Source organism: Lissotriton helveticus, chromosome 11 (assembly GCF_964261635.1).
Source record: "Lissotriton helveticus chromosome 11, aLisHel1.1, whole genome shotgun sequence".
Lineage (NCBI taxonomy): Eukaryota > Metazoa > Chordata > Amphibia > Caudata > Salamandridae > Lissotriton > Lissotriton helveticus.
This window is the reverse complement of record NC_136072.1, coordinates 1,057,787,117-1,057,805,943: the sequence shown is the minus strand read 5'-3', so window position 1 is coordinate 1,057,805,943 and position 18,827 is coordinate 1,057,787,117. Positions and strand designations below refer to the sequence as shown.

Genomic DNA, 18,827 nt, shown 5'->3' with positions numbered 1-18,827 from the left:
GGTGGGACCCAGTCTGGAGCAGGTAACCTGCCCCTCTCTACCCTGCCTCAGTCAGCCCAGGGCTGTAGAGGTCAGGGAGGCCAGTGGACCCCAAATGGCCCCCTGTCCACAAGAACACCCCCATCAGCAGATTAGGGGCACCAAAGCTAGCTGCCCTAGCAAGGTGAAAATTACAGAAACTCCTGAGGGATGTCTCTTACACCTAGTTAGGAGCCTCCCTCAGATGGACACTGTTGGGCACAGACAAACATGGGACCCAAAGGCCCCAAACCTGACCTGTCCCTCCAGTAAGCCAACAAAAGGGACCCAGCCTCCAGCTGTAGGCAGCCAGAGGGTGACCCTGAGAGCAAAGTGCAACTCAGTCATGGAAAGAAAGGCACCCTGGTGGATAGTGATTGGAGAAAGCTGAGCCCTACATTAGTGGAGCCTCACTTCAGTACTCCATCTCAACACCCGCCTTTTACTTTGCCAAAACACACCACAGGTAGAGATTCCCTATGGTGGAGACCCTCTGATACCCCTAGGGTGAAGGATTGCTTAGTGGACCACGAGACAGGGGGTAACCATGCTAGTGCAGGTACTTCCTTATATGGCCACTTAGGCAATATAGGCTTACCTGGTCAAGGATAGCCTTATCTCTTTTCGTTTGGGGGGCGGGGGGTGGGGTTGTGTAGGAAGGTGGACACCCGACTATGGTTATACCAGATTGTTTTGCCTTGTGTTTAGCTGGTTTTTTACTTAGTAGGCCTGAGATCCTGCTAATCAGGACCCCAGGCTATCTGCTCTCTCTATAAAATGGACTCCATGTACCGTAGGTACATACCCAATTGGATATTGGGTCACACTTGTGAGTCCCTGTACAGTGTACTATAGGTACCCAGGGCATAGGTGCACCCAAGGCCTACCAGGGGCTGCAGCATATCTTTTGCCACCCCTGGCTGGCCATCCAAACTGACACAACTGGCTGATAACTCAGCTGGGGCAAGGTTGTGTAATCACCCCTTGCTTAGGTATAGTATTCCTATACCTACCCTTATATATAGACACATATGCACCTATAAGTCACTCCTATGGCAGGCCTTAACAATCCTGAAGGCAGAGTGCTTGGTTTTATGTGAGATGGTGCTCTAGCATGAGCCGAGCCAGTCTGCAGCTTTCGGAACCATGTCCTTATTGCTGTTCTATGATATAGCCATACCATATACTCTTAAGTGCATTATGAACCTCGCGGTTAAATGCGATCTTTGGTTTGGTTTTATCAAAACATGTTGTGTAAGGTGTCATACGATTTGGAATACTACCCCCCCCGCCAGCTCTGGCGACTGGGGTAGCATTCCACCCTTCTAGAGGGAGAAGACCTGTTGTTCCTACAATCCCGGTTAAAGTAAACCAGAGCGTCAGCATCACAAAATGGATGCTGCTACCACAGACACAAGTCTGACCTCCTGCTGCTGGGAGTCCTTCTAGCGAGGGAGGCTTGGACAATAGGTTTCCTGTCTTGGGAGGAGGTAGCACCTCCCCAGACAGGCTATAGTGTATTGGGGCAGGGAGGGCTGAATGAAATGACACTGCCTGGGGCACACAAGGTGTCCCATGCATAGTCCAGTTCAAACCGGTGCTGGGGCACTCCAGCCCCAGCTCTGGCGTGAAACTGGACAAAGGGAAAGGGGTGTAACCACCCCTTCCTGTGTCCCACCCATAGGAGGGACCTAGCAGGTAATCCAGCCCCTAAATTTGGTATATAGGTAGGAGCTGAGTCCCAAGACTTTAGATTTATACTGACTGAAACTCTGATACAAAACTCTGGACCTTCGACGATCTACTTTGCAAGAAGACGACTGAAGAATCTTCCTTGTGGTCAAGGAGTGACCACCCTGCACAAGCAGGCACCATCAAGCGATCAACGGTTTGCTTTGTCGATGCTCCCGCCGGAGCCCGAGCACAGAGCCTGACAAGACCCGGACTTCCAGACTTCCAATAGCCCGATCCACAGTCACAGCAGAGCTGAGACCCGTGGAGGCGACGAGAGATGTGGGACCGGCCATCTTGGAAAGCCAGCGAATTGCTTTCCGTGCAACTTCTGAGGCACCCTCGAAGTTGTGCATTGGGGATTGAGAAGCCCCAGCCCCGAGCACCAACTGCACCCAAGATCAGCCCTCCACGAGTTCTGCGTGGGGCCCTTCTGTATTTTCTTGCTTGACGCGTCTGTCCGGTCACTTGCCCGTTGGCTAGTGGCCTCCGTGAAGACGAAACCTTTGATTTACAATGCTGGTCTGGTTGCTCCAGACTGGCCCCTGCTCCCCTGAAAAGGAGCAGCCCATCAGACCTTGCTGGTCTGATTAAGCAGCCATCTTCCTTTTCTGCATGGGTTGCCTTTGCCAAGGCTTGTTGACTCCAATCTGGAAGCCGACACCGAGATCCTTCGTGGGACAGTCCGTGCCCAGCTCCTGGTCGTCGACACCTCCTGGTCCATGTGGCTGCAGAGACAAGCTTCACGACATCACCTGATTGTTGCGACATCACCTGGTTCCTTCCTGGTTCCATCCTGGTCACTGGCTAGTGACCCAGACTCTGTCCCCTCTGCTTTCAGGTACTCTTCATCCTCGATCCCCCTTGGATCCACCGGACACTTCTCTCCTGGTCGCCTGCAGCATCTTTCTCCAAGGCTCCATAGGAATCAGCGACGAAACCAGACACCTTGACACCTATGCACCCGCTTCCTGTGGGTGAGGTAACAAGAGTATTTCAGTACTCCTGTGGGTATTGACTATCCTAGTGTCCTGGTTTCAAGTAGCTTTTCCCTAGTCCATCCGGAAGTGTCCTAAAAGAACTAGTTTCCATTTCTTTTGGTCCCATTCTAACTCTATGGTAACTTGCGTGCGTGTAAAGACACTGCACACGCATCCCGTGGGCCTCCTGCTCTCTATCCATTGGTAGTACAGTGTAGCCCCAGCAATTCTCCAGGCCCTAGGCCTTTCCTTTGTTTGTGACGTGGTTCTTATACCACTATTTTAGTATATGGTTTGAAGTGCCCCTAGGGCATTACTGTATTCTGTGCAACTTATTGTATTTTAATTATCTTGTATTGTGCTGGTGCCTCTGACCTCATAAAGAGTTCAGAGTATTGTGTTAGAAATAAATACATATATATTTTGATATACAACCTGTGTGGTGTCCTTTCACTTGGTATTAAAGGGATTGCATATGGTAAAACAGCTGGCTTCACATGCCCTCTTGAGTTTAGCCTAAGGCAGCTTTGTCCATGCTACCACTAGGATAGCTGGTCTATAAGGTTGACTTTACAACCATCACCATAAGGGTTGTTTGGACTGATACAAGGTGCCCACTAGAATTGTGGACATCACATATCAGGCCAACTTCTCACAAGGAGATCTTGGAAGGCGGCGTGGGGTGAGTGTCTGTCCAGAACAAATTAAAAAGCAGGCTACAAGTTGTGCGCTTCAAATGAGTGGCGAGTGATTTAAAAATGTTAAAAATCAGGCAAGAGAGGTTATAAGGTCTGTACCAGACATTCGGCGCGTCCCCACTGGAGAAACTACGGGGGACATGGGAAGAGGATGTGGGGGTCTTGGAGGAAAAAGACTGGAGGGAGGTCCTAGCCGTACCTCGGGGAGAAGCCATAGCAATGCACCTCCGCCTCATCCAATTCAAATATCTTCATCGAGTTTTTTTTACTCGGGTGCGACTGTGGCGGGCGGGGCTGGTTGCCTCCCCGGATTGCCTCCGGTGAGGTGGGACAGAGGGTACATTTTTGCATACTGTCTGGCAGTGTCTGTCGCTGGACCGCTTCTGGAGAGGGATATTCGCCTGCCTATCGGACGTCCAGGGGTGGTTGCTTCCAAGTACGCCGCGGTTTGCCCTGTTGCATGTGATGGAGGGGATCGGGGGCAATGTTTATAAGCGGCATTTGTTACTGTTGGGCCTCACATTGGCAAAACGTGATATCGCCCAGAAGTGGAAGGATGAGCGGGCGCCCTCGTTTGCTGCCTGGAAGGCTGGATTAGACTTCTGCATGGGGTTGGAGCAGCCGGTCTTTGCGGCTCGGGGATGCCCTCGTAAGCACTTAAAAATTTGGAAGCAGTGGACTGACTATAGGGCAGGGGTCTTCAAACTGTGGGGCGCGACCCCCAGGGGGGCCGTGGAGTGATGGAAAGGGGGTCGCGCCTTCCCAGTCACTCTGCCCAGGCCCAAGGGCTTCAGCCCCCCATCTCCCTGTCTGTGTCTCAGCCCGGGCTGCTGCAGTGCAGCTCGAGCTGCTGTGGGATCGGCTGGGCAGTGTCTGGAGTCTTATCTCCAGCACACCCGAGTTTTTGACAGGTAGTTAAAGACCATTTGCATATCTACATACCTTTGTAAACAGGTTACCAAGACTTCGGGTTTTTTCTGGACCAGGTACCCCCTGGGTCCCCACTCTGCCTATTCCTTACATTTAAACAGTTCTATCAAGCGCAGCTGTGAATAAAACTCAAGGAAGGGAAGAATGTCACAGTTCAACAACAAATTAAATTAACTAAGAACAGAAAAAACATTCATACATCTTAAAAGGTTTTTTTCTGTACACCAAGGGGCGGATTTACAAACCACTTGCGTCACTTTTGCGTCACACTTCCCATGTTCAAAGTGACTTAAAGTGGCACAAGGGGCTTGTAAATCTGCCCCAAAATGTTTTTCACTTTTGCCAATTTCTATTATAAGAATAATTTATCTTAGAAAAACATTATATAGAAGTCCCATTGCATCTCAGCACTCCAACTTGTGAGAATTTGGTCCTGTGGATGTGCTGGAGATGTAAAAAAATTAAAGCACTGAGGGGCAGATTTACAAGCACCTTACCCCACCTTTGCGCCGCCATTGCGTCACTTCTGTGACGCAGCGGTGGTGTAAAGCAAGCACCATGCTGCGGGGGATTTACAACTTGACACATCTAGGGAGCTACATCACGTTGTAAAGACCTGCGCCACATGTAACCTGCGTCAGGTTTCATGTGGGCGTACCGCCGCAGGGTGGGTGTTCCGGCGCAGGAATGCCTCGGAAAAGTGCCTGAGTGAAATCTACAAGATTTCACAGTCACATTTTCGCCCCCGCTGCATCAAAACCTTCCGCCTGCTTGAAGCAGGCATACGGTGTGACGCACCATGTGGAAGATAGGCCGGGTTGGCACAGTGCTGGAGTTGCGTCGCGCCCACGACACAACTCAGGCACTGCTCCAACCTGAAGCCGCCAGATGCGATACTCATCTGCCTATCCTTGCGCCATGGCGGTGCATCCGTTGTGGCGCAACAATGGCATTGCGTGTCGCACGTTTCTTGGCGCGTCCCTGCTGATTTCCAGGGATGCGCCAGGTAACTTAAATCTGCTCTTAAATATGTAGGCTTAGGAAACCGTTTGTTAACCTGCAGCACTGGCAGAGCCATGAATCCAGGCTTTTTGCCCACTCCTGCTCTGGGACCAAAACTTGTTGTGCTGCCTGGACCAGAGCTGGAGTTTGATAAATATGCAGATTCTGCCAACAGGTTTGGAATTTTTTGTCATGAGAGGGTCCTTACACCTGAAAATGTTGACAGGGGGGTCTCGGCATCCAAAAGTTTGTAGACCTCTGCTATAGGGCTAACTAAGTGGCTAACATCTACTCTGCTTTTACAGGGGGTAAGGAAAAGGCAACAGAGTTCAGGGAACACCTTAAATTAGACGAAGGCACAAATAGGTTAGGGAATTTTGTTACTCCATCCTCGAATGAGCTGCAGCGGATTTGCCGCTCTATCAAATCTGGGTCCCCCTGTGACCCTGCATCGCCAAAACTCCTTGGTGGAAGCATCGAAACCCTAGAACCGTACATTAGAGATGTTCTTGACATCTCTTTTAAGACCTGCATTGTACCTAAAAAGTGGAAGCAAGCAATTGTACTTCCGCTTAAAAAAAAATCGAACCTTAGCTGGGACAGGATGGACAACTTGAGACCTATTTCCCTTCTCCCCTATATGGCCAAGGTGGCAGAAAAGGTGGTCAATCTTCAACTTATGACTTTTGTGGATCAATCCAATCTTCTTCATCCCACGCAGTTTGGATTTCGCCCACGCCACTCCACGGAGTCTGCGCTGCTCCTTGCCACTGAAACCATCAGGCAAGGAGTCGATGAGGGAGAAACTATGGCACTCATCTTGCTTGACCTAAGTGCCGCCTTTGACACTGTAGCACATTCCATCTTGCTACAGTGTCTTCACAAAGGTGGAATCCATGGGAAGGCACTTAGGTGGATACAATCCTTTCTGACGGAGAGAGGCTTTCAGGTTAGACAGGGTGAACACTATTCCAGGCTGTTCAATCTTGATCAGGGGGTTCCCCAGTGCTCTGCCCTAAGCCCCACCCTGTTCAACCTGTATGCCTCTCCTGTAGCCACTATTGTAGAAAGATATGATATCCAACTTGTATCTTATGCGGACGACACGCAGTTGGCCATCTCCCTATCACGAGCGCCCGGAACTGCGGCCGCCAACTTCAGTGCTTGTATGCAGGAGCTAGCCTCCTGGATGTCTAACAACTGCCTGAAGTTGAATGGCTCCAAGACTGAGGTGCTCGTGGTGGTGGTGGGGGGGGGGGGGGGGGGGTCCATCTGTGTGGTCCTCAGCATGGTGGCCGGACTGTCTGGGCCCCACTCCTGCGCCATGTCGTCAACAGGCCAAAAACCTAGGGGTACTATTCGACTCCGAACTGTCGTTTGCGCCCCAGATTAATCGGGTAGTGGGAATGTGTTTTGGGATACTTAAGACCTTACGTAAGGTCCTTGACATGCTCCCTGTTGGAGACAATTCAGAAAAGGGGGTGGTGATGAACAGAGTGTCTGAATTAAGCAGACCACTCTTACCCAGTCCAAAGATCAGGGCTTGATCCATCACCGTTATTTAGCTCACTGCCCCATCCCAGCTCAGAACCTGGCTATATGCAAATTAGTCTGTCCCTGGCCCAGTGCATCATGGGAACAGGGCAGACCAAACTACCAAGCCAATTCTTCACCAGAAAGGATACAAGCTACCGGGGACCGGTTTCTGGCATTTCAGCCTCGTCGGCCCGGCTTGCTTGAATCCTGATGGAGCAGTGAGCAAGGGACTCATGTCTGAGTATACCCTGCCACACCTATAGTGGCCAAAAACGATTCAGAAAAGGGGGTGGTGATGAACAGAGTGTCTGAATTAAGCAGACCACTCTTACCCAGTCCAAAGATCAGGGCTTGATCCATCACCGTTATTTAGCTCACTGCCCCATACCAGCTCAGAACCTGGCTATATGCAAATTAATCTGTCCCTGGCCCAGTGCATCATGGGAACAGGGCAGACCAAACTACCAAGCCAATTCTTCACCAGAAAGGATACAAGCTACCGGGGACCGGTTTCTGGCATTTCAGCCTCGTCGGCCCGGCTTGCTTGAATCCTGATGGAGCACTGGGACAGGAACAGACTAATTTGCATATAGCCAAGTTCTGAGCTGGGATGGTGCAGTGAGCTAAAAAACGGTGATGGATCAAGCCCTGATCTTTGGACTGGGTAAGAGTGGTCTGCTTAATTCAGGCACTCTGTTCATCACCACCCCCTTTTCTGAATCATTTTGTCCACCATAAGCGTGGAAGGGTATACTCAGATGTGAGTCCCTTGCTCATTGCACCATCAGGATTCAAGCAAGCCGGGCCGACGACGCCTGAAATGGCAGAAACCGGTCCCCGGAAGCTTGTTTCCTTCCCAGTACAAGAATTGGCTTGGTAGTTTGGCTTGCCCTGTTCCCATCATGCACTGGGACAGGAACAGACTAATTTGCATATAGCCAAGTTCTGAGCTGGGATGGTGCAGTGAGCTAAAAAACAGTGATGAATCAAGCCCTGATCTTTGGACTGGGTAAGAGTGGTCTGCTTAATTCAGGCACTCTGTTCATCACCACCCCCTTTTCTGAATCATTTTGTCCACCACAAGCGTGGAAGGGTATACTCAGATGTGAGTCCCTTGCTCATTGCACCATCAGGATTCAAGCAAGCCGGGCCGACGACGCCTGAAATGGCAGAAACCGGTCCCCGGAAGCTTGTTTCCTTTCCAGTACAAGAATTGGCTTGGTAGTTTGGCTTGCCCTGTTCCCATCATGCACTGGGACAGGAACAGACTAATTTGCATATAGCCAAGTTCTGAGCTGGGATGGTGCAGTGAGCTAAAAAACGGTGATGGATCAAGCCCTGATCTTTGGACTGGGTAAGGGTGGTCTGCTTAATTCAGGCACTCTGTTCATCACCACCCCCTTTTCTGAATCATTTTGTCCACCACAAGCGTGGAAGGGTATACTCAGATGTGAGTCCCTTGCTCATTGCACCATCAGGATTCAAGCAAGCCGGGCCGACGACGCCTGAAATGGCAGAAACCGGTCCCCGGAAGCTTGTTTCCTTTCCAGTACAAGAATTGGCTTGGTAGTTTGGCTTGCCCTGTTCCCATCATGCACTGGGACAGGAACAGACTAATTTGCATATAGCCAAGTTCTGAGCTGGGATGGTGCAGTGAGCTAAAAACGGTGATGGATCAAGCCCTGATCTTTGGACTGGGTAAGAGTGGTCTGCTTAATTCAGGCACTCTGTTCATCACCACCCCCTTTTCTGAATCACCCTGTTGGAGACAGACAGACCCTTGTGCATGCCCTGGTAACATCAAGACTCGATTATGCCAATCTCCTTTACCTGGGCAGTACGGCCAGCAGCTTCAACCGTCTCCAAGTACTGCAGAATGCGACAGCCCGGCTGGTGCTGAGGCTCCCTAGGCGAACTTCCTCTAAAGCTGCTCTAAAGTCCCTTCACTGGCTGCCAATCCGTGAAAGGATCAAATTCAAAGCCCTTTGCATATGCCATCGCATTTTGGGAGGTAGAGCACCCGCCCCCCTAAACTTTTCTTATCACCCCCTACAGACCAGAGCGGATGCTTAGATCTTCTGGCACTGGTCTGGTCGCAGTCCCCAAAATCCGTAGAGCCCACATGGGGGGCAGATCGTTCCGATTTCTCGCATAAATCCATTATCACAAATACATAAAAGGAAGGGAATAGTAGCCGAATATTTTCCCAACATTAAGATATTACAATAGGTCAATCGCCCCATGTCTTTAAAATTTAAGGGCCTACTACGTTCTTGCCTAAGGCTTTTGTTCGTATTAACCAAGCACAACCCAGATATTTGGCTACTCCACAAACCAGTGTCAGAGAGGAGGTGTCAGTTTTCAGGATGCGTAAGGCATCGACATGGCTCTTGAAGCCCAGTGCTTTACATACTGGCTTAAGCCACTTTACTCTAGCATTTTTTATAGACCGGGCATGCTAGAAAAAAGTGAGCAATAGACTCGTCAGGATGTGCACAGCTTGGGCAAGGTGCAGGAACTGAGTTTGTCCCTTTCCATGATGATGTTACAGTGTTAACTTGCAGGGTTACAAATCTCATCTTCATATATAGGGTCCTGTCCCTAGGGACCTGAATGAAGTTGAGATAGGGTTCCAGTCTACAGGTGTTTTTGTGTTCGAAGAACCCCTCGGTGAGTTTCTCTGTCTGTTGGGTAGATAGGTCGCGTTTCGACACCCAGTCCCAATAGGCACGCTTTAGGTCCTGCTTAGATGGTGGAATCTGGCTAGCCCAAGCCTCTCTTAATCCAATAAGGCCAGTAAAATGCCTAAGGTCAGGCAACCATTTTATCCTGCGCCCTGTGTCAACTGACAGCAACTCATCAAAAGCCGCAGCATAATTGGACAGCTCAGTAGACCTCTTAAGGCGGGCCCAGAAGAGCAAGGTGCGAAGCCTAGCAATATCCTGAATATGCCTCCTTCCTGTATCATAGAACAGAGGCTTCAGGGGGGGTGGAGGTAGGGAGCGAAGTAAGGTCTCTTAAAAATTTATTTTCAGACCTGGATAGATCTCCAATATTCTCTATACCCCAGAGTTCTGCCCCATAAAGGGCCGAGGGTAATGCTTTCCCATCGTAGATAGCAAGCGCCGGGGCGACTGGCCTGCTCACAGAAAGATGCTGCTCTCTAACAATTGCCCCAGACACCCGTTTATGGTTTAAAAGCATCTTGTCTAGATGGGAGGTCCACTTCATGCTTTGAGATTCTAATCCCCAGATAATCAAAGGACTCAACCACGTCCAGTGGGACATCGTTTAGGGTGATGTTATTCCTAAAGCGTTTGGAGGGGTTGATGGTCATCAACTTGGTTTTGCTGGTGTTAATAGTTAACCCCTGTTCCTTACAAAATGAGTCAAATCTATTCAACAGATTCTGTAGACCACCCAGTGACTTGGAAATTAAAAGAGTATCGTCGGCAAACAAGAGGGTAGGTGTCTTCTCCCCTGCCAACACTGGAGCGTCTGATGGTTCCTCATTGAGGTAGCCCAACACCCCATTAATAAATAGTGAAAATAGGGTGGGGGGGCCAACACGCATCCTTGGCGGACCCCTCTGTTCACCACGATCCTCTCTGTCACCTCCCCTTGGGTTCCCCATCTAATTCTTGCATAATTACCAGTATGCAATCTTTTTAAAAAGTCAAGAATGTAGGATGGCATACCCAAGTGCTGAATCACCTTCCAAAGCTTGTCCCGAGGGACCAGGTCGAAGGCGGTCTTCAGATCTATGAAAGCCAGGTACAAACTCCCTTTCCCCAAAAGGACTGACTTCCAATAGATCGTGAAGAATCTAAAGACCTGGTCCATTGTTCCCACCTTCTGCCTGAAACCTGCTTGGGAATGTGACAGGATGTTTCCATCCTCTATCCAGGTTCTAATCCTCAGTAGAAGAACCCTGCCAACGCCCTTCTGTATCACGTCAATTAGACTGATTGGCCGGTAGTTGGCAGGGTCCGCTCTATTCCCCTTTTTAAATATTGGGACCACCTCGGCTCCTTTCCAGGAGTCTGGGACAGCAAATCCTCTTGCTATCAAATTCATAACAAGGACGACGAGTTGGGCCCATGGCATGGGATCATACAGGAGCAGGTCCCCGGGAAGTCCATCCGGTCCTGCTGCCTTTCCTGGGGCAATGTTATGTATTGCTCCACCTCGTGGAGATCAAACCTGTCCATTATTTCATAGTCTTCTCGAGTGACTGGAGCGGTTTCAATGGATAGGGACTCTGAGCAATCTTCCCCTGAGTAAAGATTCGAGAAGTGCTCCTGCCATTGTAGGCAAGTAATGTGATTAGGCATTGGGTCCACTATTTTCCTGTCCCTACGGTTAATTATATTTCCAGAATAGGGTGGGGTCCCTCTGCATCGATGCCTCCTTCAATTCCTGCCAGTGAGCATCCTCCCAAATTTGTTTGGCCTCCACCAAGGCCCTTGCATACTCTTTCCTGGCTAATTTGACAGTAGTTATGTCCTTCAACCTAATACTGAGTGCTATAGACACCTTTTTATCCCTACATTTATTGGAGTACCAAGGATTGCTAGTCTTTGGTTGGTCAAATTTTCTTGCAGATTTCTCTTCTCCCTTCTAAAGTGAAAAATGAATTCAGCTTATCTATCGCATCTTGATAAAAACTATTAAAATTAGGTTGATCCCCTGTGTCACTATAGAGTCTCGTCAATTCACTATTCTTGGCAACAACCTCCTCCCTAATACATAATAATTTCCCTTCATCTTGGGAAACTTTGTGCCATTTCAGGCGACGCTTACAATTAGAAGGGGTGACCTCTCTACTTGCCAATGTGGGGCGATTCCGTGCCTTAAACCTAAACACCTGCCAAATATTATTTAGTTGTAGGCAGAGTGGGTTGTGATAACGGCAGAGTGGGTTGTGATAACTATCTAAAGAGGGGACAACTATCATATCAACCAAATCCCGCCATAATCGGACATCCATAAAGATGTAATCTATCCTGGTGTACAGAGCCATGAGACTATTGTGCACATTGACGAATAAAGTTTGTTTAAAAAAAATAAGATGCTATCAGGTGGTTTACAACAAGGAAGGTTTCTTGATGGTTCAGCCATTGCCACTGACCAAATTGAGGTTGAGCTACCACCACTGCATGTCTTTTGCAGTCTCAACTGAGATCTCGATATCCTGTTGATATTGGGTTCACCGAGTATTCACAACCCGAGTGAGCCCACTTATTTGCAACCTTGAGTGCTTTGCTTACAGGCCATCAGTCCCAGCAGCCTCCTAGTCAAGTTCACTGAAATCCAGGAAAGAGGGCGACGATTGGGAACAAAGCCTGAATGTCCTGGACTTTGCTTTCTGGGGGGAAGGCACAAAACCGGGCTGTATTCAGAATGGCTCACATGAAAGGGAGCATCTGAGAAGGAGCCGGGTGTGGCTTCAGCACGTTGATAGTGAACGCCATTAAAGTTGGGAGGTTCACCATAGTCTGGAGGTGGGTGACAACTGCCTGGGGTGAGGCCGCTTGCAGCATCCAGTTGTCGAGGTAAGGGAAGATTAGGACCCTTGATCCCGGAAGATGTACTGCCACCACAGCCATCACTTTTGTGAATACTCGAGGGGCACTGGTGAGACCAAAGGAGTACAGAGAACTTAAAATGCCCCTCTCCCACCTGCAGGACAGGAATTTGAAAATAACTGTCTGGCAGGTCCAACACTACCATCTAGGCTCCAGGGTCAAGGGCAGGCAATGCCTGGGGTCCAGAATGGGCATCTTAAATGTGTCCTTCTGAAGGAAGGTGTTGACCGGGCACATGGCTAAATTAGAAGAATGCATCCGCCCTTCTGCGGCTCCAGGTAGTAGCGGTAGAAACCAACTTCCGATGCAGGCTACCTCTTGATAGCCCCTTTAGCCAAAAAGTCATGTACTTGAGCACAGGATAAATTAATGTATTACTGGGTTTTTCTTTAAAGAGTGTAAATTAGGTTCTTCAAGGCACTTCAAGCAACATGTCATGTGGCAGGTTGAAAGTAACAAGGGTTGGAATAAAGGTAATGAATAATAGATATGTTGGGTAACGTACGAGATGATGGAAATTTTAAAAGTATTCAATAAGAGTGGGCTTTGATGTGTGTCAAAGGTTAACTTTGAGACTTACCAACTATTGCTTACAAAGTAATCTACCAATTCCTTCACACGGTTGGCTGCAATAACATGCTGCTTCAGCAGACATAAGTGCTTGGTCTTCACAAACTTTCCAAATAGCTTCTTATGCATTATGTGTTCCAGAATCAAATCTCGGATCTGTAATGAAGAACGAGCAGAATAACTGTAGTTAGGGAAAGACAATGGGGATTCAGTTAAAAAATGGTACAGATATCAGGAACCAAAAGAAAACGTTTTATATTCCATTGATTCAAGTGAAGTGAGAACACAATTTTTTGAGAAAATAATTTGCTGGTCTGAGTCAAGTGTATATATCTCCCCATCTACTTGCTGGTCTGAGTCAAGTGTATATATCTCCCCGCCCTGACGTCGTCCGCGGGCGTGACGTCAACAAGGTCACATAAGCCCCACCCTGGCGCGCTGACGTCAGTTTTCTTCGGATAACTTTTCCGTGCCACAACGCGGCTAGTAGTCTCTATCAGATGTTCAAGTTACTTACCTACGGTAACGGTGTATCTGGTAGACGATTCTAGCCACAGATTCCTTCATGACCCGCCCTTCCTCCCGGTTCTGTGGAGACCTTCAGCTTGGTTTTCTGCCTTCGCCTCCCTCTGGGTGTCAGGGCGGAGTCACGTGGTACCGCCCTGACGTCGTCCGCGGGCGTGACGTCAACAAGGTCACATAAGCCCCACCCTGGCGCGCTGACGTCCGTTTTCTTCGGAGAACTTTTCCGTGCCACAACGCGGAGCCATCACAAACAAAACTGTGGAAAGTATGGGAACAGTGGGCAAAAAAGCAGATAAAACAGAAAAGGGAGGAACGAAAGGTGAGGAACAGCACCAGTTGGAAAAGGGCCAGCCACTAAGGCACAGAAAGCCATAGCAGTGGAAGAGAAAAGCACCGCTCTGGGGAGCAACCCTGCAAAGCTAACTCCTCCCTGGAGGCAGAAAGAAGCATGTCATAACAGATGATAGAGAGTCTGCAATCACAATCCACAACAGTGAAGGGCAACAGAACCGGACCAGATGAGGAACGGCAAATTACCCCCAAACAACACCATCAAGGAGGGTCGTCTCCCCTGGCAGGACCTAAAGCTGAAGTCCAGCCAAAAGACCCCAACTCAGAGGACTGCAGAGGAATCAGAAATCCTAAGCAAGTTAAAGTGAAGAAGAGTAAAAGTAGGCCCCCATACTGGAAAAAAACAAGGTGTAGGGATGCAGAAGTACACATGAACCAAACAAGGATACAGAACGAAGCATTCAGTCAGGGAGGAAGTGAAGGGGACACCCAGAGGGAGGCAAGGGCAGAAAACCAAGCTGAAGGTCTCCACAGAACCGGGAGGAAGGGCGGGTCATGAAGGAATCTGTGGCTAGAATCGTCTACCAGATACACCGTTACCGTAGGTAAGTAACTTGAACATCTGATAGAGACTACTAGCCGCAGATTCCTTAACGTAGAATAGATGCCCTAGCCCTACCCAAAGAGGAGGAGGGTCTGCGAAAGAGCCTCTCCAGCTTGGGAGAAACACAGAGCCCCAACAGGGGATGTGTCACGGGGTAGGAAGGAAGGCCCAGCCTCCACCAAGCAGAAGCAAGTAAGAACAGGCAATGGAAAGGCCAGGACACCTCAAGCATACCCGAGGTACAAAGGGCTCCAACCGGAAAACTCATGGACAGACAGCGGCAAGAGTACCAAGGAAGAAGGAACCACCCAAACTCCAAGGAGAAGAGGTGGAGACTAAGGCAAAGCCCGCCCCAGTAGAACACACACAGCTAAGAGGACAGCTGAACAGGCATCGGCCCCTAAGCAGCGGACAAGGCAGGAACGGCCCCCACAGCCGATAAGTGCAGGCGTGACAAAGACGCAGTCGCACAAATCTCCAACAGAACAAGGGGCAGGATCACAAGGGTACATGGCAAGGCCTACGGAGGCGGACCATAACGGCCAGGTGTGCGCAGATGGTAGCTGACGAATACCATGAAGCAGTCCGCCCAAAACAAGCCAAGCGCAAGATAAAGACAGAGGCAAGGGAACCCCAGAACAAGCCCCAGAGCAGGACCATTCCAGAGACACCACCGACCCACGAAAGAAGTAAAGAAATACATTGGGCGGACCTAGAGCTGCCAACCAGAACGCAGGGGAATACCAGGAGTATCCTAGCCCCCCGGAACATAAAGCAGAGGACCAGGCCGAATCACCAGACGAAGACACCACGGCATGACGCCGTAGGTGGCATAACCAAGCCGGCCTGGTGATCCAGAGGTTGAGTGACAAAAGGCACGACAGGCAAGCCCTGCAGACGATGGATAGGAACACCATCGGATACCAAGCAGGACAGAGCCTGAAGCAGCGCACGCTGCATCAGGACAGGAGAAGAAAGACCACACCAAGCGGTATACAGTGACTCCAGGAAAGCGAGGAACCCGAAAAGGTATCCCCACCCGCCCAGCTGAAGACAGAGCTACACAATAGCTACAAGTACCCCACCTAGGGTATGGTACATCCCAACAAACCATGGGAACCCTCTTAGGGAACAACCCTGCAGCACAGGACAAGACGAACAAGTTACTTACCTTCGGTAACGCTTTTTCTGGTAGATACTATATCTGCCTGTGGATTCCTCACCTTGTGAATATCCCCCTTGCGTCAGCAACGTTCGGAAATTTTCTTCGTAGCACGCCGATGTGGACGACGTCACAGGAGCACGGCATCGCGCGCGACTCCGTCTGACGTCACCGACCCCATATCAGGTCCACGCCGGCGTGATGACGTCAGTTCCGCCCTTTTTTCCATGCCTTCGAGGCACACGGACGGACCAACGACAGCAAATATGCATATATACAATGTACACAGTACATACAAACCATCATAGCACACAGTGCATAGCAAAGGTATCAAAACCCAAAATATATACAAACAATAAAACCAGGTATAGCAGAGTGGACAACGGGGAGGCGGGTGGGCATGTGAGGAATCCACAGGGCAGATATAGTATCTACCAGAAAAAGCGTTACCGAAGGTAAGTAACTTGTTCTTCTGATAGATACATCTGCCGTGTGGATTCCTCACCTTGTGAATAGAGTCCCACAGCAGTCCCCACTCCCGGAGGAGGGTGACCACTCTGCTATACCAGGAAATCTTGGAGACCAGAGCGCGCGAAGTGGCCGTCCCTCCTCACCTCGGTATCCAAGCAGTAGTGCTTCGCGAAAGTGTGGAGGGAGGCCCAAGTCGCGAATCTACAAATATCCTCAACAGGTACACCTCTAGACAAAGCAGATGTTGCAGACTTTGCTCTAGTTGAATGTGCTCTAATACCCTCAGGAGGGTCCTTACCCGCAAGGGAGTAGCAGATCTTGATGCACAGGATTATCCACCTGGAAAGTGTGCGCTTGTGCACCGCTCTGCCCTTCTTGCAGCCAGCAAAACCAACACACAGCTGGTCGTCCATCCGGAAGTCTTTAGTCCTGTCCAGATAGAAAGACACCGCCCTCTTAGGGTCCAGGCGATGCAGTCTCTCTTCCTCCTTAGACGGGTGAGGGGGAGGATAGAAAGTAGGAAGGGTAATGGACTGCCCAAGATGGAAAGGAGTCACCACCTTAGGCAGAAAAGCAGCCCTGGTCCTGAGAACCATCCTCTCAGCATGAATGGTCAGGAATGGGGGTTTGGAACTTAGAGCTTGAAGCTCACTTACCCTCCTTGCCGAGGTGATTGCAACGAGGAAGATCGTTTTAAAAGAGAGAAGCCTCAATGGACACTTGTGCAAGGGTTCGAAGGGAGAACCCATTAAGAAGGTCAGCACAAGATTCAAATCCCAATGAGGAACAACAAAAGGAGTAGGAGGGAACATATTTATGAGACCCCTCAAGAATCTTAAAACCACCGGAGATTTAAAGAGAGAGGGCTGATCCGGCAAACAGAGAAACGCCGATAAGGCCGAAAGATACCCCTTGACCGTGGAGACAGCCAAACCTTGCTGCGCCAGAGAAAGAGCAAATTGTAAAATATCAGATAAATGAGCCTTCAAAGGGTCAACATCCCTCTCCCTGCACCAAGAAACAAATCTAGACCACCTATAGGAATAAATGGACTTAGTGGTGTCGCGCCTGGCAGAAAGAATGACATCCACCACATCGTGAGGGAGAGAAAAAGAACTCAAGTTGCCCCGTTCAATCTCCAGGCATGAAGGTGTAATGTCTGGAGGTGGGGGTGTAGAACCTGCCCCTCCATCTGAGAGAGGAGGTCTGCCGTATGAGGGAGACGGAGCAGCGGGTGAGAGGAGAGGTGGAGTAGGTCTGTGTACCACACCCTTCTTGGCCAATCCGGGGCGATCAATATGACTTGGGCCCGGTCTTGGCGAATCTTCCTCAGAACCCGAGGAATCAAGGGTATGGGAGGAAACGCGTAAAGGAGTTGATTTCCCCAACTCAACTGAAACGCGTCCCCCAAAGCTCCTTGCAACGGATACTGGAGACTGCAGAATGACGGGCAGTGAGCAGTCTCGCGAGTGGCAAACAGGTCCACCCGAGGAGCACCCCACATCTGAAAGATGTCGTGAACCACCTCCGGGTGAAGCCTCCACTCGTGGTCGGCAGAGAACTGCCGACTGAGACTGTCCGCGCGAACGTTCCGAACCCCGGCCAGATGATTTGCCATCAGACAAATCTGATGATCCTGAACCCAGGACCAGAGACGCAGAGCCTCTCTGCAGAGACACTGTGACCCCACTCCTCCCTGCTTGTTGATGTACCACATCGCGGTCGTGTTGTCCGTCAGGACTTGAACCGACCGACCGCGAAGGGAAGGGAGGAAGGCCTTGAGCGCCAAACGTATCGCCCGCAATTCCAGAAGGTTGATGTGAAGCAACCTTTCTTCTGGAGACCAAAGCCCTTGACCTCCAGGTCCCCCAGATGAGCACCCCACCCGAGAGTGGATGCATCCGTTATCACTGTGGCCACTGATGGAGGCAGATGAAAAGGCTTTCCTTGAGACAGATTGCCTTCCACGCCCCACCAAGACAGATCCGCTGCAGCTTCTCTGGAGATCCTCACTGACTCCCTGAGATCTCCGTTGTGTTGATACCACTGCCTGCGGAGGCACAACTGGAGTGCCCTCATGTGCCAGCGTGCATGACTGACCAACAGAATGCAAGAAGCCATCAGACCGAGCAGACGAAGGACCTTCAGGACTGGAACAACAGCTCCATTGTAGAATAAAGGAATCATCTCCTGTATGTCGTGAATCCTTTGAGGTGGAGGGAATGCACGACATACAGTAGTGTCCAGTACCGCACCTATTGACAGGTTGCGCTGGGAGGGCACCAGGTGAGACTTGGGTACATTGATCGAAAAACCCAACCTGTGCAACAACTGAGTTGTCTCCTGCAGATGATGGAGCACTTTCTCCGGCGACTCCGCTTTGATCAGCCAGTCGTCCAGATAGGGGAACACAGGTATCCCCGATCTTCTGAGATGCGCAGCCACCACTGCCATCAACTTGGTGAAAACTCGAGGCGCAGTAGTAAGTCCAAACGGAAGGACCGCAAACTGGTAGTGCTGCGATCCCACCGTAAAACGGAGATACTTTCTGTGCGACTTCAGAATGGGGATGTGAAAATACGCATCCTGCAAGTCGATCGACACCATCCAGTCTTCTTCATCAGCGCCAGAAGAACCTGAGCAAGGGTGAGCATTTTGAACTTCTCCTGTTTGAGATAGAGGTTCAAAATCCTGAGATCCAGGATTGGCCGAAGCCTGCCA

At 50.0% G+C, this 18,827-nt stretch overlaps 1 protein-coding gene across 2 annotated transcripts in view; it reads right to left on the bottom strand.

Moving 5' to 3' along the window:
- KNTC1 (kinetochore associated 1) overlaps window positions 1-18,827 on the bottom strand; it is a 913,665-nt gene that overhangs the window by 52,660 nt on the left and 842,178 nt on the right. For both annotated transcript variants that reach the window (XM_078667574.1, XM_078667573.1), the window contains exon 62: window positions 13,064-13,209. In XM_078667574.1, coding sequence (XP_078523700.1) covers window positions 13,064-13,209 — 146 coding nt within the window. The remainder of the gene's footprint in view (window positions 1-13,063; window positions 13,210-18,827) is intronic.